Source organism: Panthera uncia (assembly GCF_023721935.1).
Source record: "Panthera uncia isolate 11264 chromosome A3 unlocalized genomic scaffold, Puncia_PCG_1.0 HiC_scaffold_11, whole genome shotgun sequence".
Taxonomy (NCBI): domain Eukaryota; kingdom Metazoa; phylum Chordata; class Mammalia; order Carnivora; family Felidae; genus Panthera; species Panthera uncia.
The window spans coordinates 42,081,595-42,102,874 of NW_026057578.1; the positions used below are offsets into that span (position 1 = coordinate 42,081,595).

Below are 21,280 nucleotides of genomic sequence, written 5' to 3' on the forward strand. Positions count from 1 at the left end.
CATCACATCACATCACATCACATCACATCACATCACATCACATCACATCAATCACATCACATCACATCCCCCATGCCTGTTAGTGGTCACTCCCCATTCCTTTTCCCCCTTAAGCCCCTGGAAACCACTGATCTGCTTCCTGTCTGTGGATTTGTCTATATTGGACATTTCATAGAAATAGAATCATGCAATATATGGCCTTCTATATCTGGCTTCTTTCACTTAGCATAATGTTTTGCGAGGTTTATCCATGTTATAGCATGTAACGCCACCTTATTTTTTTTATGGCTGGATAATACTCCACTGTATGGATACTACCACGTTTTGTTTGTCCATTCATCAGTTGGTAAACATTTGGGTCTTTCTACCTTTTAGCTATTATGAATCATGCTGATCTGAACATTCCTGTAAAAGTTTTTAAGTTTTATTTTATTTTTTAAATTTTGTATGAGAGAGAGTGTGTGCGCCCAAGTGGGGTAGGGGCAGAGAGAGAGGGAGAGAGAATCTTAAGCAGGTTCCACGCCCAGCTATATCTCAGGACCATGAAATTATGACCTGAGCTGAAACCAAGAGTCAGACGCTTAACTGACTGAGCCACCCAAGTGCCCCCGTGTACAAGTTTTTATATGGACATACGTTTTCATTTCTCTTGTGCCTATACCTAGTAGTGGCTTTGATAGGTATTAACTCTGTGTTTAACTTTTTGAGAAACTTCCAAATGGTTTCCTGAAGCAGCTGCACTGTTTCGCGATTCTGTCAGCAATGTAGAAGGGTTCTAGTGTTTCGACAGCCTCACCGGCATTTGTTACTGCCATCTTTTTTGTTAGTCCTAGTGGGTGTGAAGCAGTAGTTCCTTGTAGTTTTGATATATTTTTCCCTAATGGCTAATGATGGTGAGCACTCCTTCCAAGTGCTTACTGACCCTTTTTATATCTTTCTGGCAAAGGTCTATTCAGATCCCTTAACTCTTTAATTTGGGTTGTGTTTTTAATTTTTGAGTTATAAGGGACTTTTATAATATTCTGGATACAAATTCCTTACTGGATATATGATTTGCAAATATTTTCTCCCCGTATGTGGGCTGTCCTTTCATCTTATATGCAGTTTTATTAATCACATTACTTGACATTAATTTTGCATTGTTTAGTATTTAAATTCTGTTAAGGTCATAAATCTTGCTTTAGAAAAGCTAACGTGCAAAACACAGTAGTTAATGAAGCATTAAAAATTATGGCTCTAGTGAAGTTAGTGTAAATAGAACACTTCTTAAAGATGAAAAGATTAAAAACTGGCTTTAGATTTTTTGCTCTGAAGATTATGTGTAACTGCTTCCTCATTTCAGAATAGCAGGTATAACATGGTAAAACTTATTTTTCTGGTCAGTATGATCTTAAACTGTCTTCTTTCTATAGCAGTAAACATTTTCTTACCCTTTTTTTAAATGTGCAATATAAAAGACCTATATCATTGTGTAAGCTTAAGATATACAAGGTAGTGATTTGATAGAGTTATGTATTACAGTGTGATGATTACATTAATACCACTATCTTGTCACTTAATTATCATTTCCATGGTCAAAACAATTAAGGTCTAGTCTCAGTTTTAGTTACCCTGATCTTAATTTAAAATTTGAAGATTTTAGGGGTGCCTGGGTGGCTCATTCAGTTAGGGTCTTGATTTCAGCTCAGGTCATGATCTCACGGTTGGTGGGATTGAGCCCTGAGTTGGGCTCTGTGCTGACAGTGCAGAGCCTTCTTGGGATTCTCTCTCCCTCTCCCTCTGCCCCTCCCCTGCGTGTGTGCTCATTTGGCCTCTCTCTTTCTCAAATAAATAAATAAAACTTAAACTTGGGGATTTTGTGAGTGAAATCTTAAAGGCATATGACTAATATGTTACTGAATATTAATCACATGATTTTGAAATGTGAGTAGAACAAAGACCTTTTAACTCCTCTTTTATTAGAGAAAGATATGCTGGGGGGATGGGATTTTCCCAACCCAGCCATTCTGTCCCTCTGTTGTGCATTATGAAAAGAATTTTGGGTATCATTAACCCAAATCGGGAGATGACTAGTCCCCGGCAGGGCTCTGAACAACCTCTTCAAAAAGAAAAGAATCCACCTCAAGGAAGCATCTTTTTCTAGGTTTCAGGGTAGGAGGGGTTGCTGTCACTCAGTCTTCTCTTACTCCCATATAATAGTGATGAATATTTTATGTATGTAATCTTTTTAAAAGTTCAATGCCTGAAATTAGTGATTACAGCTTAGATTTTGTTTTTCTGTTGGATGATGAGTTCTTAAAAATTTGAAGTGCACGCCATTCTATAACAAAAAGTTACATAGTGTTATTATGTTTGGCACAATAAAAGTTGTAAGCTTCCTTCTGATTTTTTCCCCCCCTTATAGGCCTCAGGAGTGCAAGTTGCAGATGAAGTATGTCGCATTTTTTATGACATGAAAGTTCGGAAGTGCTCCACACCAGAAGAAATCAAGAAAAGAAAGAAGGCTGTCATTTTTTGTCTCAGTGCAGACAAAAAGTGCATCATTGTAGAAGAAGGGAAAGAGATCTTGGTTGGAGATGTTGGTGTAACCATAACCGATCCTTTCAAGCATTTTGTGGGAATGCTTCCTGAAAAAGATTGTCGCTATGCTTTGTATGATGCAAGCTTTGAAACCAAGGAATCCAGGAAAGAGGAGTTGATGTTTTTTTTTGTGGTAAGCATCAGAAATATCGAGGCTCTGTAAAACTCAGTGTTAATCTCTTATTGTCGGCACTTGGAAAACCAGTTCCTGGGGCCAACATGATTTTCAGTCAAGCTCTTTGCAGTCGTTGTCATTTAGTTTTTATTTTTAGGGCTTCATAATGTCTTAGCTGGATTGATGTTTGTGGGATGAAAACTAAATTTTACTCTCTGTGTATTTGAAAGACTATGACTTTTATTAATTTTTTTGGTAGGAGAAGGGACAGGAGCTAGATGTTATGCATTCTCTGAACTCACTTTTTTTTTTTTTTAATTTTTAAATATTTGTTTATTTTGAGAGAGGACACAGAGGATCCAAAGCAGGCTCTGCACTGACACCAGAGAGCCTGATGTAGGGCTCGAACTCATGAACTGTGAGATCATGACCCAAGCTGAAATTGAACTCTTAACCCACTGAGCCACCCAGGTGCCCCTGGCCTCACTTCTTATACGTTACAGTTTCTCAAAAAATTCTTCCTGGAATCCTGAGGAGAAAGTTTAGCGCACCAAAATCCTTCTGCAACATGTCTTGCAGGAACCAACTCCTCACTTTTTAAATCACCCAACCTTGTCCCTCTGTGCTTTGCTACTTTTGAAGTCGGTACTGGTATTACAACTGTAATTAGCTCAGGGTAGCCACTAACTACTGTGGCTGTTTAAATTTAAAATAATTAAAATTAGGGGCGCCTGGGTGGCTCAGTCGGTTGGGCGTCCGACTTCGGCTCAGGTCACGATCTCGCATCCGTGGGTTCGAGCCCCGCGTCGGGCTCTGGGCTGATGGCTCAGAGCCTGGAGCCTGCTTCCGATTCTGTGTCTCCCTCTCTCTCTGACCCTCCCCCATTCATGCTCTGTCTCTCTCTGTCTCAAAAATAAATAAACATTAAAAGAAAAAAAAAATTAAAAAAAAATAATTAAAATTAAATACATTTTAAAATTCAGTTTTTTAGTCCAATTGCCACATTTCAAATGCTCAGTAGCCACATAGGACTAGTGGCCACTTTACTGGGTAGCACAGGCAGGACAGTTCCATCATTGCAGAAAGCTCTACTGGACATTGTTCTAAATGGTGAAAAAGTGTTATAAAGGTGATTGATGTGGCCTTTTTCTTGAAAGGCTATTTAAATTAGTTATTCTCGTCTTTTCAAGTAAGTTTGAGATTAAGCTTGAGTTGACAGTCACACATGTATGTCTTACTTAGTTGTATTATGCTACTGTCCTTGATAAGGAATTCTTACACAGAATATTCTCTAGCTTCCGATGGAAGGGAGAATGGTGACAGCCTTTGATTCTGGGGGAGCGAGGGTCCTCTTGATACTTTTGCTTGAGGCAGGGCAAGGTGAGGAGGGGCTTAGCTTTTAACTGTGTGCTACCAATGGCTTGGGATATGGAGCTAGGTAGTCAAAAGAATTCTGGTTTAAAAGGAATGTAACTCTAGATCACTCCTCAGTTACATTGCAGCAAGCCTTTATCGAACTTGGTTAAACCAAGATGCTGTGTGGATATAAATATGGGGTCAGGGTGCTTGTTTGGGGGCAGCTTTTTGTTCCGCAAGCCTGACAGCCATGGACATACATACGTAAGGATCGTAGCTAATGGGACCTCAGGTGAACGCATTCCTGATTTGAACTTTTATTTCTGCTACATTCCAGCGTTTGTGTTAGGGCCTGCGAAAACAGCTGTGAGGAAAACAGGTAAAGCCTCTGCCCTTCTAAGATTTATAGCTGAGTGGTAGAGATGGCAGCTAAAGCATTCGGCTTTTAAGTTGGTGCCTGTTTCCTTCGTTTGCACTGTTTTTTCCCCTGGTGTTTATACTTTTTTTTCCCCCACTGTGAATACAATATGTCCTTATTAAAGGACATTTGGAGAATATTTGGAAAGAAGAAAGGGAAATTCAGTGTTAATGCAGTGTTTTGTTTTGCATTGCTCCTTTAAGAAATTGTAAAATTGTATAGGAGTTTCCCACAGCAGGCTCTGTTTAGGGCCCAGGAAATGGCTCTTAAGGTGTTTTAAAAATCTGGTTAGAAGGCACCTGTGGGGTTCAGTTGGTTGAGTGTGAGACTCTTGATTTCCAGGATCCCACCTGCTTGGGATTTTCCCTCCCCCTCCCCCTCCCCCTCCCCCTCCCCCCCTCTGCCCTTACCCCATGTGTGCATGCACTCTCTCAAAATTAACTAACTACATATGTGTTTGGTTAGAGTAGAATCAGAACAGCTAATGCCTTTTCCTGTCCCTGACCTATTTTGTGTGAAGAAAGAACCCAGGTAACTTTGCAGCTCAAGCAATTTCCAGACCTGAGGTGGTGGTTATGGCCCTGCCTCCCTCCTTGGAACTTCAGGTTGGGAGGAATAAGCACCTGAGAGACACACAGACTGCGTTTTCTGGTTCCCAAGGATGGAAACTGCCCGCCGTGGGAGGAGTAGATTAGGTGAGGTCCACACCAGCCTTTGTCGCTAATGGCTGTGGAAGACTGTCTAGAAACATGGCAGCTGAACGCAAGCATTGGGTGTTTAAGAGTATTTAACTGTACTCCATCTAGGAGTGTATGTAGATAGTGGGGAGTGGAGGCAGTGGGGCTTGATGGTATTGTGCTAAATGATCCGTTCATGGACAAGGGGTTTGGATAGGATGAGAGTTTTCTGTCCATTGTTAATATTTCTATTATTTTTCTATTAATATTTCTGATAATATTTCTATTATTTTTCAATATTGCTGGTGAAGAAAGTGGTGAAGCATGCTTTCCAGTATTCATTCAAGAGGAGGGAGACACTAACATTTTTGTAAATACAAGATAATAGTAATATTGACAATTAAGGCATATTAATGCTGAATTGCTTATGCTTAAAAAAAAATCCTTGTGATTTCTTTTACTATTTGAGACTAAGATGGAAAGCACAGACTTGTGTGGTCAGAATTTGCCGTTGGAATAGACATAAATGAAGGGATTGGTGAGGGGTAAGAAGGGGACTTTTACTTTGTTTTCTAAAAAAGAATATATTACAAATAATCTGAAGCAAAAATGCTTAAGTTGCTAGCATTTCTTAATTCAGGGTGGCAGATACTTGATTTACAGATTATTCTCTGTACTTTTCTGTGTTTTGAAACTTTTTTTCTAACCAGAAGGAGTTAAAAACCTTGTATAAAGATGGTTGTAATTTTCCTGAACTTATTGATAAAAATGGGGAAAAAAATTTAAAGAAAACAAATTGGGTGATATAGTCAATTGTCCAGTGTGGGGATTTTTTTATTATGGACCGTTAATCTGATTTTAAATCAGTGGTTCTAGTTTGTTTCCACCTTAGTCAACCTGAGCCATTGTGTGTATGCGTGTCCATCATGACATCTCTAAGGAGGTGGGAAATAGGAAAATTGGGTAGTTAGTAAAACTCTCCCGGGAGATTCTGAGGACCGTCCCCTATCACTGATGCAAATGCTTAACACAGTGTAAATTGTACTTTCTCTGAACGTTTTTTTCCATTTTTGGCATCTTTTTATCCAGGGCACCAGAACTAGCTCCTCTGAAAAGTAAAATGATCTATGCAAGCTCCAAGGATGCAATCAAAAAGAAGTTTCAAGGTATGGATTAGATTTACTTGCAAATATTTAGAGGTGTGGTGAGCCTGGAATTGGGGGCTGCATCTTTTCTAAGAAGCACCTTATTTCCTTTGGAGAGTCTTGGTGACAAAGAAGGCACGTGCTGCCTGTTTTGAGGAAAAACCTGGAAGACTGAACCCGGCTTTCAGCGTGTCGTCTGCCTTACTCCGCCGGTCACTCCAGGTCTGAACAGCCTGTCTTGAAAACCTTATTCTCAGGGAGGGGTAGGGGGCACACACAAAAAAACCCCCAAATACCTCATTCTCTGGACATTGCCCACATAGGACTTGTTTAGGCTGGTTTTAAACTAGTTTGGGATGCTGCTGAGTCTCTCACACGGCATGTGGAGATTAATTGGTTTGTGTTGGTCATACTAAGTAGTGAATTTATAGCCTTTGAATGTGTTGACATAATAAAGTTGCATAAAAGAGACATTCATAAATGGGAAAGGATACTCTTTGTCTCTAGCTTTACTTTGGAATGGTATGATTTTAGCTAATTGTCTCATCTGTGTCCAAAGGAAAGTGCCCTTCTTGAACTGGCCAGTTATCTCTGACTTGCCACTGGGTGAGTGGGATCCTGATGAGACGGCCTGACTGTACTTACTGCCTCCAGCCAGGAGGAAATGTTGGTATGATGGGAGGAGCATGGGGCAAATGCCCAAAGGCCTGCAATGAGGGCTAAGCTTGTAATCTAACTGCTGTGTGACCCTGGCCCAAACCGCTTAACCTCCTTCGACCTTGATTCTCTCCATAGCAGAATGGGAGGCTTGGTCTGGATTGTGTAGGCTCAGTTTAAGAGGTGTCCCACCACCTTCCTTGCCGTGGCTAGCTCCAAACAGCTGTGTGAGCCAAGGTCATAGGGCTTGGCCCAGTGTGGTTTTTGTTTGGTTTTACCATGGCTGGCTTCTATATTCTTGTAGTGAAACAGGTTTGCTCTAGCTTGTTTTGCTTAGGAAAACTCACTTCTTTTCTTGAAGCCTGCTGCTACATAGTTCAGGCCTGTCAGATGTCAGATTCCACAGGCATTTGGGTTGATGTTGCTCTCCCCGCCCCCGCACCGCCGGAAGTGTGTTCACTGGTTGGTTAACTGATGTTTTAGCGGGACTCCTTAACGTTCCACAATGCAACTGAAAAAGATTGACAATGGATTCCTTACCGTCCTTATTCTGTGTTGCCTTTCAGTAAAGGAAATGGAATTGCTATATAGACTTGGCCTGGTGATGTTAAAGATGGTCACTTGTTGCTTTTTTTTCCCTAGAGAAACCATTACTGGCTTTCTCCAGTCAGTCTAAGTGGTCCAAAGGCTGACCTGCTGTACTTTCTGCAGCTTAAGAAATGGTCTTAAAATTATGAACAATCAGAAACAATGCAGCTGTTTGAAAAACAGTAGCTGTTTACAGAGAAGCTACTGTATGTGATTCCCTAAGTGAGCTGATTCTGCAGTGTGGTGATGTAATTTTTCTGAGAAAGCAATCAGTAACACATTTTACACAGTTTTCATTGTGATTGAGTTCTTAAACGTATAGTATAATACCACTGGAGAGCTAACTTCTAGAGCAAAGGAGATGCTGGTTGTGTAAATACTCTTATTCTTCAGTGTATTAACTAAAATCAACTGTGCAATCAAAACACTGAATTCATATTTTTACTTACATTTTAAAAACCAAGAAAATTACTAGACCTGCTTTTTAAGTTTTTATTGAAGTACAACGTAGCTATAGAAAAGTATGCATCATAAATGATTGTAGAACTCAATTTTCACAAACTGAACAAAATGGTGGTTTCTTGATTTAACAACCAGCACCCCAAAAGTCTCCCTCATATCCCTTCCAGTCACACCACTTTCTTTTACTCCTTCCTCCACGTGGAACCAGCACCCTGACTTCTAGCAGCATAAAATAGCTTTGGCTGATTTTCTGTTGTACAAATAGAATCATCTAGAATGTATGTTTTTATAAAGTTTGGCTTCTTTTAGTCAGCGTTCTGTTAGTCTTTCATTTTGTCGCATGTAGCTACAGATTATTGATTCTCCTCACTGTAGTATTCTGTTGTTTGTATATACCACAGTTTGTCTATCCATGTTAGCGCTGGTCTTTTAAAACAGTTGCTGTCTTAGAGAAATAGGTTAAATTACTGCTATAATTCTTAAATAGAATTGTTGTTTTTCCTTCCTAGGCATAAAACACGAATGTCAAGCAAATGGGCCAGAAGACCTCAATCGGGCTTGTATTGCTGAAAAGCTAGGTGGATCCTTAATTGTAGCTTTTGAAGGATGCCCTGTGTAGACCATCATTCAGTGCCACAAATTGAAAGCTTCCATGTTTAATGTTATCCTCTTGCTATATAAATGTTTAGGCCAGGGTCTCACTGAGGGGGAGCTGTCTTGTCATCTGTTAGAGTAAATTAAATATTCTATAAACATGTGCAGATGGCCCTAAATAAATCTAAAATCTGAAGTTTTATTGGTGTGAAATTAAATTCTTATTGGCCAGATGCCTGTTTTTGATGGGTTGGCTTGTAAAGATTTTTGTTAAACTCATGATTTTTAATAATGCAGTTCACAAAACAGTACAAGGCCTTATGAAGAGAATCACTGCATCTTTGTAACCTCAGCAGTTACTTTGTTTCTTTGCTTAGAGAATTGGTCATAATCTGGTTATAATTTTGGCCCCAGTTTATTCTCTCTGGAGCTAAACTGCATACTAGAAAATAAATCTCCTCACCATATGTAACAGCACTAATATACTAACTACAGTAAGACTAAGTCAGGCAGCCTTCTAATTCTAGCAACTGTGTGATGGAGACTGCCTCAGAATTGTGCACACTTCTAACCGGCGCTGATTTTGCAAAGCACTATTTTGAGCACGCGGTTGGAATACAGGAAGCAGCTCTCTGCACCTGCAGTAAGCTCTCCATTCGCTAGTTCGTGAGACTGCTCTGAGAGTGACCTTGCATCTTGGAAATAAAATCATGGTGTGTCCTCAGGAGAATGTGCAATACCTTGCAACGACTTCATTATAACACAAATTAGGGCTCCATTGTAATATACTTTGTTAATGAAAATGATAAAATGGTGTATTGACAAGCTGGGACACTTGTGACCTCTTTAATTGTGTGTCCTTCAAAATTTTGTTGCTTCTGGTACAGTAAAGTGTGGAAGAACATTAGGTACATGTTTATGCTGGGGCCTGGGAGAACTTCCAAATTTCCTAGAGCAGTTTGTGGATTGTATGGGAAATGGGGAGCAGGTGTAATGGATGACACCCACGGAAGCCACCACCTGATGACACTTGCAAGTGATTGTCCTTAACATCACAGGCATAACGACACTTTGAACGGTGTAGAGATGCACACTGTTGGACTTAGAAGTAGCAGTATTGGCTTTGTGTAATAAAGGAAGCATTTTTAACTCCCTCTCGTGTAATTATTCACGGTGAATTGGGGATGGAGGATTTTGCCTTCCATAAGTGGGGTAAGGCGTGGAGGTTTGGGTATTTCAGACCATTAGAGTTAAGATCACAGTTCTTTCCTCCTCTTATTGAACGAGGAAGTTGGTGTAAAAGTTGGGAATCCTTTCCTACTCTAAATGTGTATTCAAACAGCAGGCTTATATCTCCTGATTTGTTTGGGAGACAAAAAAGTTACACTTAAAATACTTCTTTCAGAATGGTCTAGGGGCACCTGGGTGGTTCAGTCAGTTGAAGAACATCTGACCCTTGATTTCAGCTCAGGTCATGATCCCAGGGTCATGAGATCAAGCCACATGTTTGGTTCCAGGCTGGGTGTAGAGCCTGCTCTCTCTCCCTCCCTCCCTCCCTCCCTCCCTCCCTCCCTCCGTCTGTCCATCCATGTGTCTGTCTCTCACCCTCTGCCCCCTCCTCCACACTCGCTCTCAAAAAAAAAAAAAAAAAAGAATGGTCTAGAAGACCGTGCTGGCTACTGGCTTACTGTTACTGATGGACTGCTTGTCATTCTTTCTTCCGGAGTTTCTTATTTTCTCTACTGCAAAGCAGTGCTTTCAGAGACCGTGTATATTAACAGCCCGCCCAAGAAGCATCACAGGCCACGGCTGCCCTACTCCAGAATCAGCCATGTAGATACAGCCAGGTATTTGGTCAAAGAGTTTTAAAAGAAGGAAGCTTTTTTCTGTGGTTTTAGCTTGTGACATGTGGCGCTACCTGTGTAACCACCCTTTCCTGCTGGTGTGTGTGCATTTGCGTGTGTGTTGGGGGTATGGGAGAGGGATGCATGGCTGTGGGAACAGAAGGATTTCAAATTGGTACAGGGATGTAAGAGAACGTAAACGTCTTCCAACACTCCACTCTTACAGCAGAAATTGGGAAGATGCTAATAGTTACTTGTTATCTCTACCTAGGGGAACTTTTGAGAGATTCTTACTGGATTCCTGAGGTTGGGGCCCAAGAATCCTGCTAACAAGGACTCCAGGTAATTCTGATGCAGAATTAGAGTTTGAGACCTCAGCCAACACTGGTGAGGAATAAAACTGGCAGGTGTACTCTGCTCTCAGCAAACACATTTACATTTTTACAAGTGTAAACACATTACAAAAATGTGTTTGTGGAAAGCTGACTAAAGTGATACTCTCTTGCCCTGGGAAAGAAGCAAATAAAGCCATTGCTAACAAATACAGAGCTTGACTGTGAAGTTCGTTCTTTCAGGGAATATTAATCCCTGAGAAAATAGCACAGCGACTCAGATAATAGAATTAGGCTCAGTCGAGTGGTTTCCTTTCTGCAGAACTGCCCAGAGTGCTGGCTCGTCCACACACACAGGAAGGGCAGCTTGTTTCTTGACTGGTTTGTTGCTCTTAGGACTAACAGATTGGATATGCCCAGGGACACATCACTTTCCCGTGATCTGGGCATTTCTGAAACACGGCAACACTCTCCAGACCAAGTTCCAGCTGAGCTGCAGCTAGAAGAAGGGTCATTATGGTTGACCCTTGAACAATACAAGTTTGCACTGTGTGGGTCCATTTATTTATGGATTTTCCTTATGATTTTAACATCAGCTTTACTGTAAGAATACAGTGTATAATACACATACCTTGCAAAATGTATTAATCTGTTATTGGTAAGGCTTCACGTCACTAGGAGGCTATTAGTAGAGTTTTTGGAGGAGTCAAAAAATGTAATACACGGGTGCCTGGGTAGCTCAGTCGGTTAAATCCTGACTCTTGATCTCAGCTCAGGTCTTGATCTCAGTCATGAGTTCAAGCCCCATGTTAGGCTCTTTGCTGGGTGTGGAGCCTACTTAAAAACGACAACAAAAAAGTAATACACAGATTCTTCACTATGCAGGTAGGGGTATCTTGCCCCTAACCCCCGAGTTGTTCAAGGGTCACCCATAATTGCATTGTGGCTGCAAGGGGGTGAAGTTCTAGGAGCCAGAGTTTTGGTGGAAGGAAGGCTTGTGTAACTTGAGCTGCATCTGGCTGGCCAGGTCTGCCCTTGAGACTTCCCCAGCCCCTAGCCAGTGCCCTTGGTAGGCAGCCCAGGAAGGAAAGTCACACAACTTCTACTGGGCAGCCCTGGGACTACAATTTGGATCTCTTGTTTTCTGTCCCTAAGCTATTCCCATTGTATCCCAGGGGAGTTCCTTGTTTCTAACATCTGGAATTCTGAGGTCAATCTTGTTCGGTGCCAGGGATGAGACTGGAACTGGGGCAGGAAAGGGCGAGAGTTCTTTTGGGCTTTGAATCCTGTTAGACCCAAACCTGAAGGAAGCTTAGAAGACATTTATGGAGGGTGTCTGGTGGTTTCTAAAACCTTGTGTTTTTGCTGCCTACAGGCCAGGCATCCTGGTGTGTATACATTTTACTAAATATCATGCTGAGATGACCAGAGGAACTTAGTCACAAGAGTCGCCGCTGGCACGATGGGGCTCCCAGGTCTGGAGATGGCTGTTTATGGGCTGTGTGACCCTGGAGGTTCAGGTCAATTCTTGGAGCCTCTGAAGGGTGGGGTGTAGACTAGATGTTCTCAGAACTCTCCCACTTGCACTGTCGGGGGTCTCCGATGGCAGTGGCAGTGCTGAGCCCCGGCTGTGGCCTCTGCAAAGCCTGACCTAGGGGAGAACATGGCTTCTTGTCAGCAGGCTGGCGGGCCAGCCAGTGCTCTAACCGAGCCCGGGTGACTCCTGCCTCCACATTGAACTTAGCAAGTGACTGCAAGAGCCGGTTGTCCTGTGCTGCACCGATACTCCATTTGCAGGACACAGAGCTAGGAATGGCCGGGCCGATGAGCCAGGCTTTCAGGGCATCTGTGCCATGTTGACAAACACGAGGTGCCTATCAGCCTCCTGTTCTAGCATCTACCAAGGGTGGCTGTCTCCGTTATCTTCCTGAATGGCTCTTTCTTCCTTCCCCAGCCTGGTGATGGAAGCTTGCCCAGGAACAGCCCTGGCGAGGAGGCCAGGCAGAGGCAAACCCTATCAGGCTGCTTGGCGAACTTGGGTTCCCTTCTGCTGGGCCTCAGCGCTGCGTGGCACATTTGCTGGGGCGTGTGGAGCGGAAGACTGACGATGGGCCCTTAAAGCCTGAGTGGCAGGTAGTCTCTGACGTGGCATTTTCAGAGCCCCCAGGGGCCCCACACCCTGCCTTTGTTTTACCTCCTCCTAACCGGTGGACACTGGGCCTCTTACCACGTGGTTTGAGCAGGGGGTAGGACTGGAGCCAGAACCCAGGGAGCAGCTGCCGCCCTGTAATACCCGAAGGCGGCAGTTTGGTGCCCCCAGGTCTCTCTCCGTGCCTTTCTTGCCCCAGAGCCCCCCCCCTGTTCCTGTGCCTTCAGAGGGCACCTGCCCAGCATAGGGGTTCTCAATTCTGCAGCGTGGCAAGGGGATGGAACTTACTAGAAATGTAGGTTCACAGGGCCCGGTGACAATTCTGAGGCGGGTGTCCTGGCGCAGGGCCAAGTCTGGCCTCAGTTTTCCAACAGGAGACTGACCAGGGCCCCAAACCACTTGCCTTAAGGCCACTGTGTCAGCGGGAGGAGGGTTGTGACTCCCCCCATAGGGCCAGTCCTCCAGCACAGAATCCCTGCTCCTTGTGCACAGGGGACACGGAAGGTACAGTGAGGGACCACAGGTTTGGGGGGTGTTCAGTGGCCACTGTTCATGGGGTCCATGGACTCCACAACTCTTCTCCTCCAGCTGGCCCTCCAGGCTGCGTGCTGCACTGACAATAAGGTGGGTTTAAAACCTGCCTTGCCTTTTACCAGGTGAGCTTTCCCTTCTGTGGGGATTCTTTGTAAAATGGCGGGGGGGCGGGCGGTATACCGCCCATGGGTTCTGAAAAGTTTCACGTGAGAACCAAGGGCAGGGCTGGGCATGTGGTCAGCATCAGATATTACCAGTCACTTCTGTTCAGTCTCCTGCCAAAGCATGGGCTTCCTCTTTCCACGTAAGCCCCCTCCAGAGTTCTAGGACAGGTAGGATGGTGTCCTCTTGCTTAAAAATGTCACAGCCCCTACTGCCTTACCTGTCCGGACACCTTGTCCTTTGTAACCTGGCTCTACAAGGCCCCCTTGACCTCACTTCCTGTCCCTGCACCTGCTGTCCCCTTGGCCTTGGGCCTTTCTCCCCTCCCCTGACAAATATCTCCTGCTCTGGTGAACTCCAGCTTAAGCTCACTTTTCTGGGGAGCCTTCCTCAAACTCCCAGCATCCTTTATGCCAATACCGTTGCAATACATAGGTGCCACATAGCATGATTAGGTGGCCCACAGGAGCCGGGACCAGGTCAGGGTCCTGCAGATTGAAGGCAGTACTGCCTGGCCTCGGGAGGATTGCTCAGTGCAGAGGCTGCCGGCTTGAGAACATGCTGCCTGGGTCTCAAGGTTCCCGTGACAGCCACCCACAGAAGTGCCCTCTGGTGGGTTTGACTCCTGACATACGGAGGTCCCAAAGCAGGCAGTGGAGGCTAGTTCTTGGATTGCCCTTCTTTGGCACCCTCCCCATTGTGCTGGACCTGCTGTGAGGGTGTGCGCCCTCCCCCTAGCCAATCCAACTCCTGTCACAGGCCTGAGGCTCAGGAGGGTAATGAAAGGGGACAGTGCTTGCTCGAGGCAACCCCTTAACAGGACTGGTTGATGCCACCAAGCCCCAGGCTGCTCAGATTCACCTGCTTGCTCCTGGCTTGGTCCCACCCATCCTGGGACCCGACCCCTCCAATCCAGGTGTTGCTCAAGCTCGATTCCCACTGCTTCCTCCAAGACCACGCTGCCTCCAGCTGCCAGACACAGTGGGTCTTAGGATCTTGGCAAGTCTGGGCTGGCTGCTCCAGCTCTGGACCACCCCCTGAGGCACAGAGGAGCGTCCAAGCCTCAGTCAGGACACAGATTCCCTTGCTCGTTCACAGAGCTCACCCTGGACAACAGCCTAGGCCACCTGTGGCCTGCTTAGGTAGCCTCCGATTCTCAAGGGTGGGGGCAGCGGTCAGCACATCTGGTCACCGGGTGCCATGACCGGGAGAAGTGCTGGGGGAGCCCCCAAGACAGCTGCAAATCTCCTGATTTCAGGGGAACCAAACAGCACACTTGTTCTTCCCCTGAGGGAGACAGCCCCTCTTCGTTCCTCATCCTGGGCCCAGCGGCCAGGCCAGGGAGCCCCAGCAGACCAGACGAGACCGAAGTGCCGGGCGACAACGTTGGTTTTAATGGCATTAACATCCGGAGGTCATACATCCGTTCTTGCTGGCAACTTCTCCCAGGGCTGAGGGCTGCTGCCTCGCTGGGCCGGGCTGTGACCCTCCAGTCTGTCCCACAGCCTTTGAGATTCCTCACCCGGCCCCGCCCGCCTCCCACTCCCCAGCCCAGTGAGAGAAAACAATTGCACTGATTGACACACGGGTCCCCAGAGGCCCCAGCCTCCCCAGCTCACACCCTGGGGTCTGTCACGGAGCTGATAAGGGCTTTGGCGTCTGCTCGGTGGTGGTCCAGGCCTGGTCCTGGGGAATAGTGTTTATCAAACGTGACAAAGGTTCTTTTACAAACAGGGGTCTGGAAGATCTATTTCTGTGATTCTAAGAGACTCTCGTCTCTAATGGCTTCTCTCAGAGCTACTGGAAGTTGGGCCTGGATAACGCTGTTGGTTGGTTTATTTATCTGTAAGGAATGTGTAAGGCATTTTGGTAAGTTGAACAGTAACTTCTCTTCCCGCAGAGGAGACTCAGACAGAAGTGCCCTCCTTTGAGCTGCTACTGTCCTCCTGTGAACAAAGGTGGGCAGACGGAAGGAGAGGCTGGGGTCAAAGAGCCAAGGCGAGCACTCACCCCGAACTCCTAGGGACCTCCAATCACCCCTTGGGATTAACACCCCCCCACCACTCCAATACTTTCAGAGAACACCCAGCCCAGCAAGTCTGGAAAACCAGAGTGGACTCCGGGGGCTGACAGGAGCCGGGGACATAGGAGAGGGAGGGCCCTGAGTTGGGTGAGGACCCTGGTCCCCCAGGCTGCAAAGCGAGGACCTAGCTGGCAGTGGGGGCCAGAGACGTACTTCCCACCAAGGGGAGCCACAGGAGGGCAGGTGCTGGGCCCAGCAGGCTGAATGTCCTGCCACCCACTTTCAGGAGTCTGACCCCACCACTTCCGGCTCCCCAGGCCTGGCTCTCCCATCTATCCTGCGTCCTGGGACTCCTGGGGCTCCCACAACCCCACCTGGCCCTTCCCACCCTGACTCCCACGGGGTCTGCTCTGCTCTGGGCCAGGGCCCAGCTCCGGGGATGGGGCAGCCGAGGCCATGGTTGGGGCCAGGACACTCACTGTTCTGTCCAGCTGCTCCTGCAATTTCTTCACCGTGTCTTTCTCCTTTGCCAGCTGCTCCTGGGTCGTCTTTAAAAGCTCCTGTAATTTGGTGGCAGCGCGTCCCAGGTCACTGGTTAACTTCTTCTCTTTTTCTAGTCTCTCCTGTGGGTGGTCACAGGATCAAAGGAGATCAGCTGTCACGTGGCACACAGCAGAAAGACCACGTGGCTATATGCCCGGGAAGCCGGAGTCTTCCAAAGGCGGCGGGAGGATGTGATCTCCTGGTCACCCAGAGATAGGTCTCTGTCCCAGCTACCAGCACTACCAGGAGAGCTTCCTATGACACGGGGCATGTCCTACGGCGTACTGTGGCTAGCGTGACGGAGGAACTGAACTTCCAGTTTTGTTTAATGTAAACAGCCCCGCTGACTGGTGGCTGCTGTGTGCGACATCAAAAGTTTAGACATCCCGCCACCCCCATCACCACCAAATGAGGCTGGACCCTGCCCGAGGGGCCTCAAGATGGCTCCCACCACACGGAGCGACAGTGGGAGATGGTGGCAAGAGCCGGGGAGGGAGAGGTGGTGCTCCTTTCCTGACCCCACCCTGAGCCCTGGAACAGACCCCCCGGGCCCCCTCTACCTTCAGCTGCGTGGCCTCCTCTGCTTCTGAAGACTCGAGGGGCCCCATGCTGCGGAGCTTCTCCAGCTCTGCCTGCAGCCGACACGCCGAGCTCTGAGCCTTGGTGTAGAGAGAGGGCAGCGGGGCATGGGCGGGACGCCGTACACACCCCACAGGTCCTATAAGTCCGCCTGGGGACGCCCACCAGGAGGGGATTAAGGCTGTGGCCAGGGAGAGCAGGCGGGACCCACACGCACGGGGCAGGGGACTGTGTGGCACCCCCCCCCACCCCAGGAGGGACAAGGCCAGACCGCCCGGCAGACCCCGGCCCATACCCCCACTGTCCCCGACACCCCGAGGGCTACAGAGGCAGGGCCTGACCTCCTCAAACTCGGCCGTGAGCTTCTGCCGTTGTGCCTGCTCGTCCTCCAGGAGGGCTTCCGTCCGCTCCAGCTGCGTCTTCAGCTGCGTGGAAACACCGCACAGACTGTGGGAACCCGGTGAAGGACCCCCTTGGGAACCAGGGCTCCTGGGCAGGCGCCACCTCCTAGCTCCTTGCGCCCCCTCGGCCTTTCCCTGCCCCTGGCTGCCCACCAGCCAGCTGACAGTCGCTCCTACACTCCCGCTGCGCGGAGACGGTGCCTCGGCCCCCGGGTCCAGAGCCACCACCTCTGCCGACCTCAGACACCTTTCCTGAGACTCACGGCACAAGGAGGCCTCAGAGCCACCGTGCAAGTCCCCGCCCCACAGTGTCGTGCCCACCACTGCCACTCTGGTGACAGGACCCCACCTCCCGCTGAGGGCTCGCAACCACGCCACTTGGGTCCAGAGTCTGGAGGGCAAGCACCCTGCTGTGACGTGTCGGCGAGGGCCCTGGCAGGAGACCAGACTCCCTGACTGCAGGCCCAGCCACCCCGACTCCCTCTTCCCCCCACTCCTGCGCACAACTGTTAAGATCCAGCGCCCGACCCCTCTTCTGGCCGCTTCCCTGCCCCTTCCTCTGCTCTGGGACTTCCTCAGAACCTGGTGGTCCCTCTCGGGGCAGAGCGGGGTGGGGAGAGCAGGCGCTGGAGGCCGCAAGTTGCCAGTGTTTAGCCGGAACAGAGGCCTGCCGCCTTTGCTCTCCAACTGGGCTCGAGGGGGCCCACGCGGGCTGTTAGTGACAGACATCTGGGGACCGGCTCACCGCCCTAACCTCGACAGGGTCCTGCTCTGCTGGGGGGGCCTCAGGGGGGACAGCCGGGGACCCAGCTACGTCACCATCCTCTACGTGGCTCTGCATCTCACTCAGCTGCTGCCTGACCTGAAACAGGGAGGGTGGGTTTGTGCACATACACAGCCAGACACACGCCCACCGTGCCACGCCCACCCATACATTTGACTGAATGGGTCTGAGCCACTGCTGAAGTGAGAAAACATCCGAGGGCCACGGAGGGCGAGGTAGTGCTGAGCCACAGGGCTCACGGAGATTTGAACTTCCCGGAACCCCTGCCCTGAGCTCCCAGTGCCTTTACGGGGCCAGGCCACACCAGGGGACATGTGACTAGAGCCCGAGCACCGGCCCTGGCAGCCACACGCCCAGCTCCGAGTTCTGGGCCAACGCACAAGGAGCCCCTTCAGCACGGCTGATCAAAGCCGGCCCCAGAGGTTACACCGGGGCACACCCCACTCCACCGAGCCGTGTGACCTTGCACGGGGTGGAGAACCACGACTGGCCAATGATCCACACACACGCACACACACCCTGGCACCGTTCCCCTCCCGTCCACGCTCACTCACCAGGGCGAGCTCATTGCTTTGTTTCTGGGCTTCGCTCTTGGCTGCATCCAGCTGAGACTGAGATTCTAATAAAAGTTGCCTCAACTTGGAGAGAAAATGAATCCAGGTGATGGGGGGAAAAGGAGAAAAGAAAACCAGTTCCTATGAGTTAACACCTACACACACAAGCTGTTCCAAGCCCCGAGAGCATTCCGGAGCAGCGTGGGCCTGGCAGGGGCTCCTCGGCCTCCCCAAACTACGGTTTCTGTCTGAAGACGTGGGGAAGACAGAATCCACTACAGGCCTTTCTTGGATCTTCATTTACAGACCATCTTATAAAATACGGCCAAAAGTTTGAAATCAAACCAGGACTGGGGGGTGGGGGGGTGCCGCCTCTGAACAGTCAGTAAACGGTATCAGATTTAAGCCCATTTGCCCCTGAAATGGTGTCCCCGGGCCAGGGAAGGAAGTGGCCTCACGAGGCTGTCCTGGCTGTATGCTTCCCTGTTGGTGGCACGGTCTTTCTGCCATTTGCCCATGACACCTCTCTCAGGTCAGCTGGCCCACGGCCAGGGCAGAAGCCCGAGAGCCCAGACTCTGAGTTCCTATTAATGAGCACCATGGAAGGAGAAACCCAGGACAGGCTGGAGACCTCGCTGGCAGACTCACCCCTGCCACCTCCTTGGCGTAGCTCTGGCACTCGGCGCTGGAGGCCGCCATGTGCTTCTCCAGCTCTGCTTCCAGATGTGAGGTGTGTTCCCGCACCTGGATACACACACACACACACACACACACACACACACACCACAGGTCTCGAGTGGGCCAGCGGGAGGCACTGACCACGGGAGACAGGGTGACGGGGCGCAACAAGGCTGGCTGCCCTGGGGTAGGGGCTGGGAGACTTTCCGTGGCCTGTTGGCGATGGGCCAACCAAGGACAGGCAGAAATGAGTCCCTGGCAGCGGAACGCCGTCCCGAACTCCGGCACTCCTGGGCCCAGATGTGTTCCAGACTCCACGGTGGGGAAGAGCTTTTAGATTTCCTTGTTAGGTGGGCACCAGAGGCCCCCTCCGCAAGGCCAGGGCTGACCGTGTCTGCAGAGCCCTGGGGCCACCCGGCGCCCCTCCCACGCCGCAGACGCTGCCGTGTGCCGGGCATCCTGCACAGGCCCCCCGCTATCTCGGGCCGCTCTGAGGTGGCAAGTGGCTCTCAAGAACGAAAAGCAGGACGGACGAGATCCCTCCACCCCTCTCAACACGTGTGGTCCACGAGGGAGAAAGAACTACGGTGGCCTCTGTAATGAGGAAAGCAGCCCTCTGGGCAGAGCCCCCGCGCCTACCTGATCTGAACTTTCAAGTTCTCCTCTCAGCTTCTCTACAATCTCTTCAAGATGTGTCACTGTGACCCGTGACTGCAAAGCAAGGGCAAGGTCCCATCAAATGTGAGCCCCTGGTGGGGGGGGGGGATGGTCCTGGGATGCGGTGCCACGTGTCCCCGGACCCGAGCAGGACGGGGCCCCCTCTCCCAGGAAGCCCAGTGGTGCCCGCCCACCTCACGCATGACCAGCAGCCTCTCCCTAGGGTAGGGGTGGGGGTGCCCTGGAGACAGAGGAGTCGGTGGTCACTCCGTAATCAACACTTTATGTGGCATCGCCAAAACCCAGCGCACTCGCCTCCTGTCTCCCAGGAGACCTGCGCGACCCCATCGGTGCTCCCCCCGGTTTTGATGAATTCTGATCTAGCTGTGGGCCTTTGGGAAGTTGTGTCTGAATTCCTAGGGAAGGCGGACCCCCCCGGAGTGACGCCCAGGTCACTGGCTCCAGGCCAGGGTCTCAGGGCCCTTCCAGTACCTTCTGGAGCTCCTCCTCCGTGGCGCTCACTTTGGCCTTCCACACCTGCTCCTCCTCCTCCACGCTCCTCTGTAGGTCCTTGAGCATGCCCTCCTGGGGGAAAGGGACACTGAGGTGGGGCCCCTCTGCCTGTAGACCCTACTCCCATGAACACAACCGCAGCCTAGTGCCCCCGGCTCCTCTGGGATGGCTGCCTGGCTGTCAGCGTGGCCCAGCTCTGACTTCGTCATAGTTGTCACATGGGGAGGAAGGCGGGCCACAGTCCTGGAGTGGGGTCTCTGGCCAGTGTGCGAACGAAGGCTGTGCGTGGGCCACGCAGGGGAATGAGGTCTGTGACCCGAAGGACATCACTAGGGTTCTCATCTCCGTTGGGTTTGCCACCAGCGCTGATCTCAGGGGCCCGGGACGGGGTCGGGCAGGAGGTCTAGACCTAGCGTGGCTCCGGCAGTCACACGGACAGTGGCTGCAAGCCGGCCGTCAGCCAAATGCCCACCTCTTCCTTTCCCAGACTGTTCCGTGTCCCAACGGACCCCCAGCTCCAAACCCGCAGCTCAGCCCTCTCCTCCGCTCAGAAGCAACGAAGGCCTGAGCACCTCCTTCATCCCCTTTGGGGCCCAGGCAGGGGCAACGGCTCGCCCAAGGGCGCACAGAGCCGCGTCTGAACCCAGGGCTCTTTCCCCCAGGGCCACTGGCCTGCCCACTGCCTGGAGGCTCTGAGAGCTCTTTCCTGGCAACCCCATGAGGGACACCCAGCCAAGAGCCTTGCCAGAGGCCCTGCCTCTCACACCCTACCGTCTCCGCCAGGATGGTGCGGTACTGGTCACACTCAGCCTGCAGACTGTTCTGGGTCTCCTCGGCCTCCCTCAGCTTGGAGGCCAGGTCCTGAGGGCAGAACAGGGGTCTGGCTAGCCAAGCACAAAGGTTTCGCCCAGCTGCCTGATGAGGCAGCTCCGGGC

The 21,280-nt window shown here is 49.6% G+C and overlaps 2 protein-coding genes across 5 annotated transcripts in view; one reads left to right on the forward strand and one right to left on the reverse strand.

The window, feature by feature from the left end:
* Nucleotides 1–9,745, forward strand: part of DSTN (destrin, actin depolymerizing factor) — a 36,117-nt gene extending 26,372 nt beyond the window's left edge. The window contains exons 2-5 of the mRNA XM_049651172.1: nt 2,405–2,710; nt 4,466–4,467; nt 6,236–6,312; nt 8,508–9,745. Of these exons, the coding sequence (XP_049507129.1) occupies nt 2,405–2,710; nt 4,466–4,467; nt 6,236–6,312; nt 8,508–8,617 (495 nt within the window). The 3' untranslated portion in view covers nt 8,618–9,745. The remainder of the gene's footprint in view (nt 1–2,404; nt 2,711–4,465; nt 4,468–6,235; nt 6,313–8,507) is intronic.
* A 5,239-nt stretch (nt 9,746–14,984) lies between these two features.
* The window catches only part of RRBP1 (ribosome binding protein 1), a 64,592-nt gene continuing 58,296 nt past the window's right edge, over nt 14,985–21,280 (reverse strand). For 3 of the 4 annotated variants that reach the window (XM_049651169.1, XM_049651168.1, XM_049651167.1), the window contains 10 exons: nt 21,117–21,206; nt 20,325–20,417; nt 19,815–19,886; nt 19,146–19,241; nt 18,498–18,581; nt 17,914–18,021; nt 17,100–17,183; nt 16,740–16,838; nt 16,116–16,259; nt 14,985–15,559 (listed from right to left, as the gene is read on the reverse strand). In XM_049651169.1, the coding sequence (XP_049507126.1) occupies nt 15,521–15,559; nt 16,116–16,259; nt 16,740–16,838; nt 17,100–17,183; nt 17,914–18,021; nt 18,498–18,581; nt 19,146–19,241; nt 19,815–19,886; nt 20,325–20,417; nt 21,117–21,206 (909 nt within the window). In that variant the 3' untranslated portion in view covers nt 14,985–15,520. The remainder of the gene's footprint in view (nt 15,560–16,115; nt 16,260–16,739; nt 16,839–17,099; nt 17,184–17,913; nt 18,022–18,497; nt 18,582–19,145; nt 19,242–19,814; nt 19,887–20,324; nt 20,418–21,116; nt 21,207–21,280) is intronic. The other variant, XM_049651170.1, reaches the window with a different exon arrangement.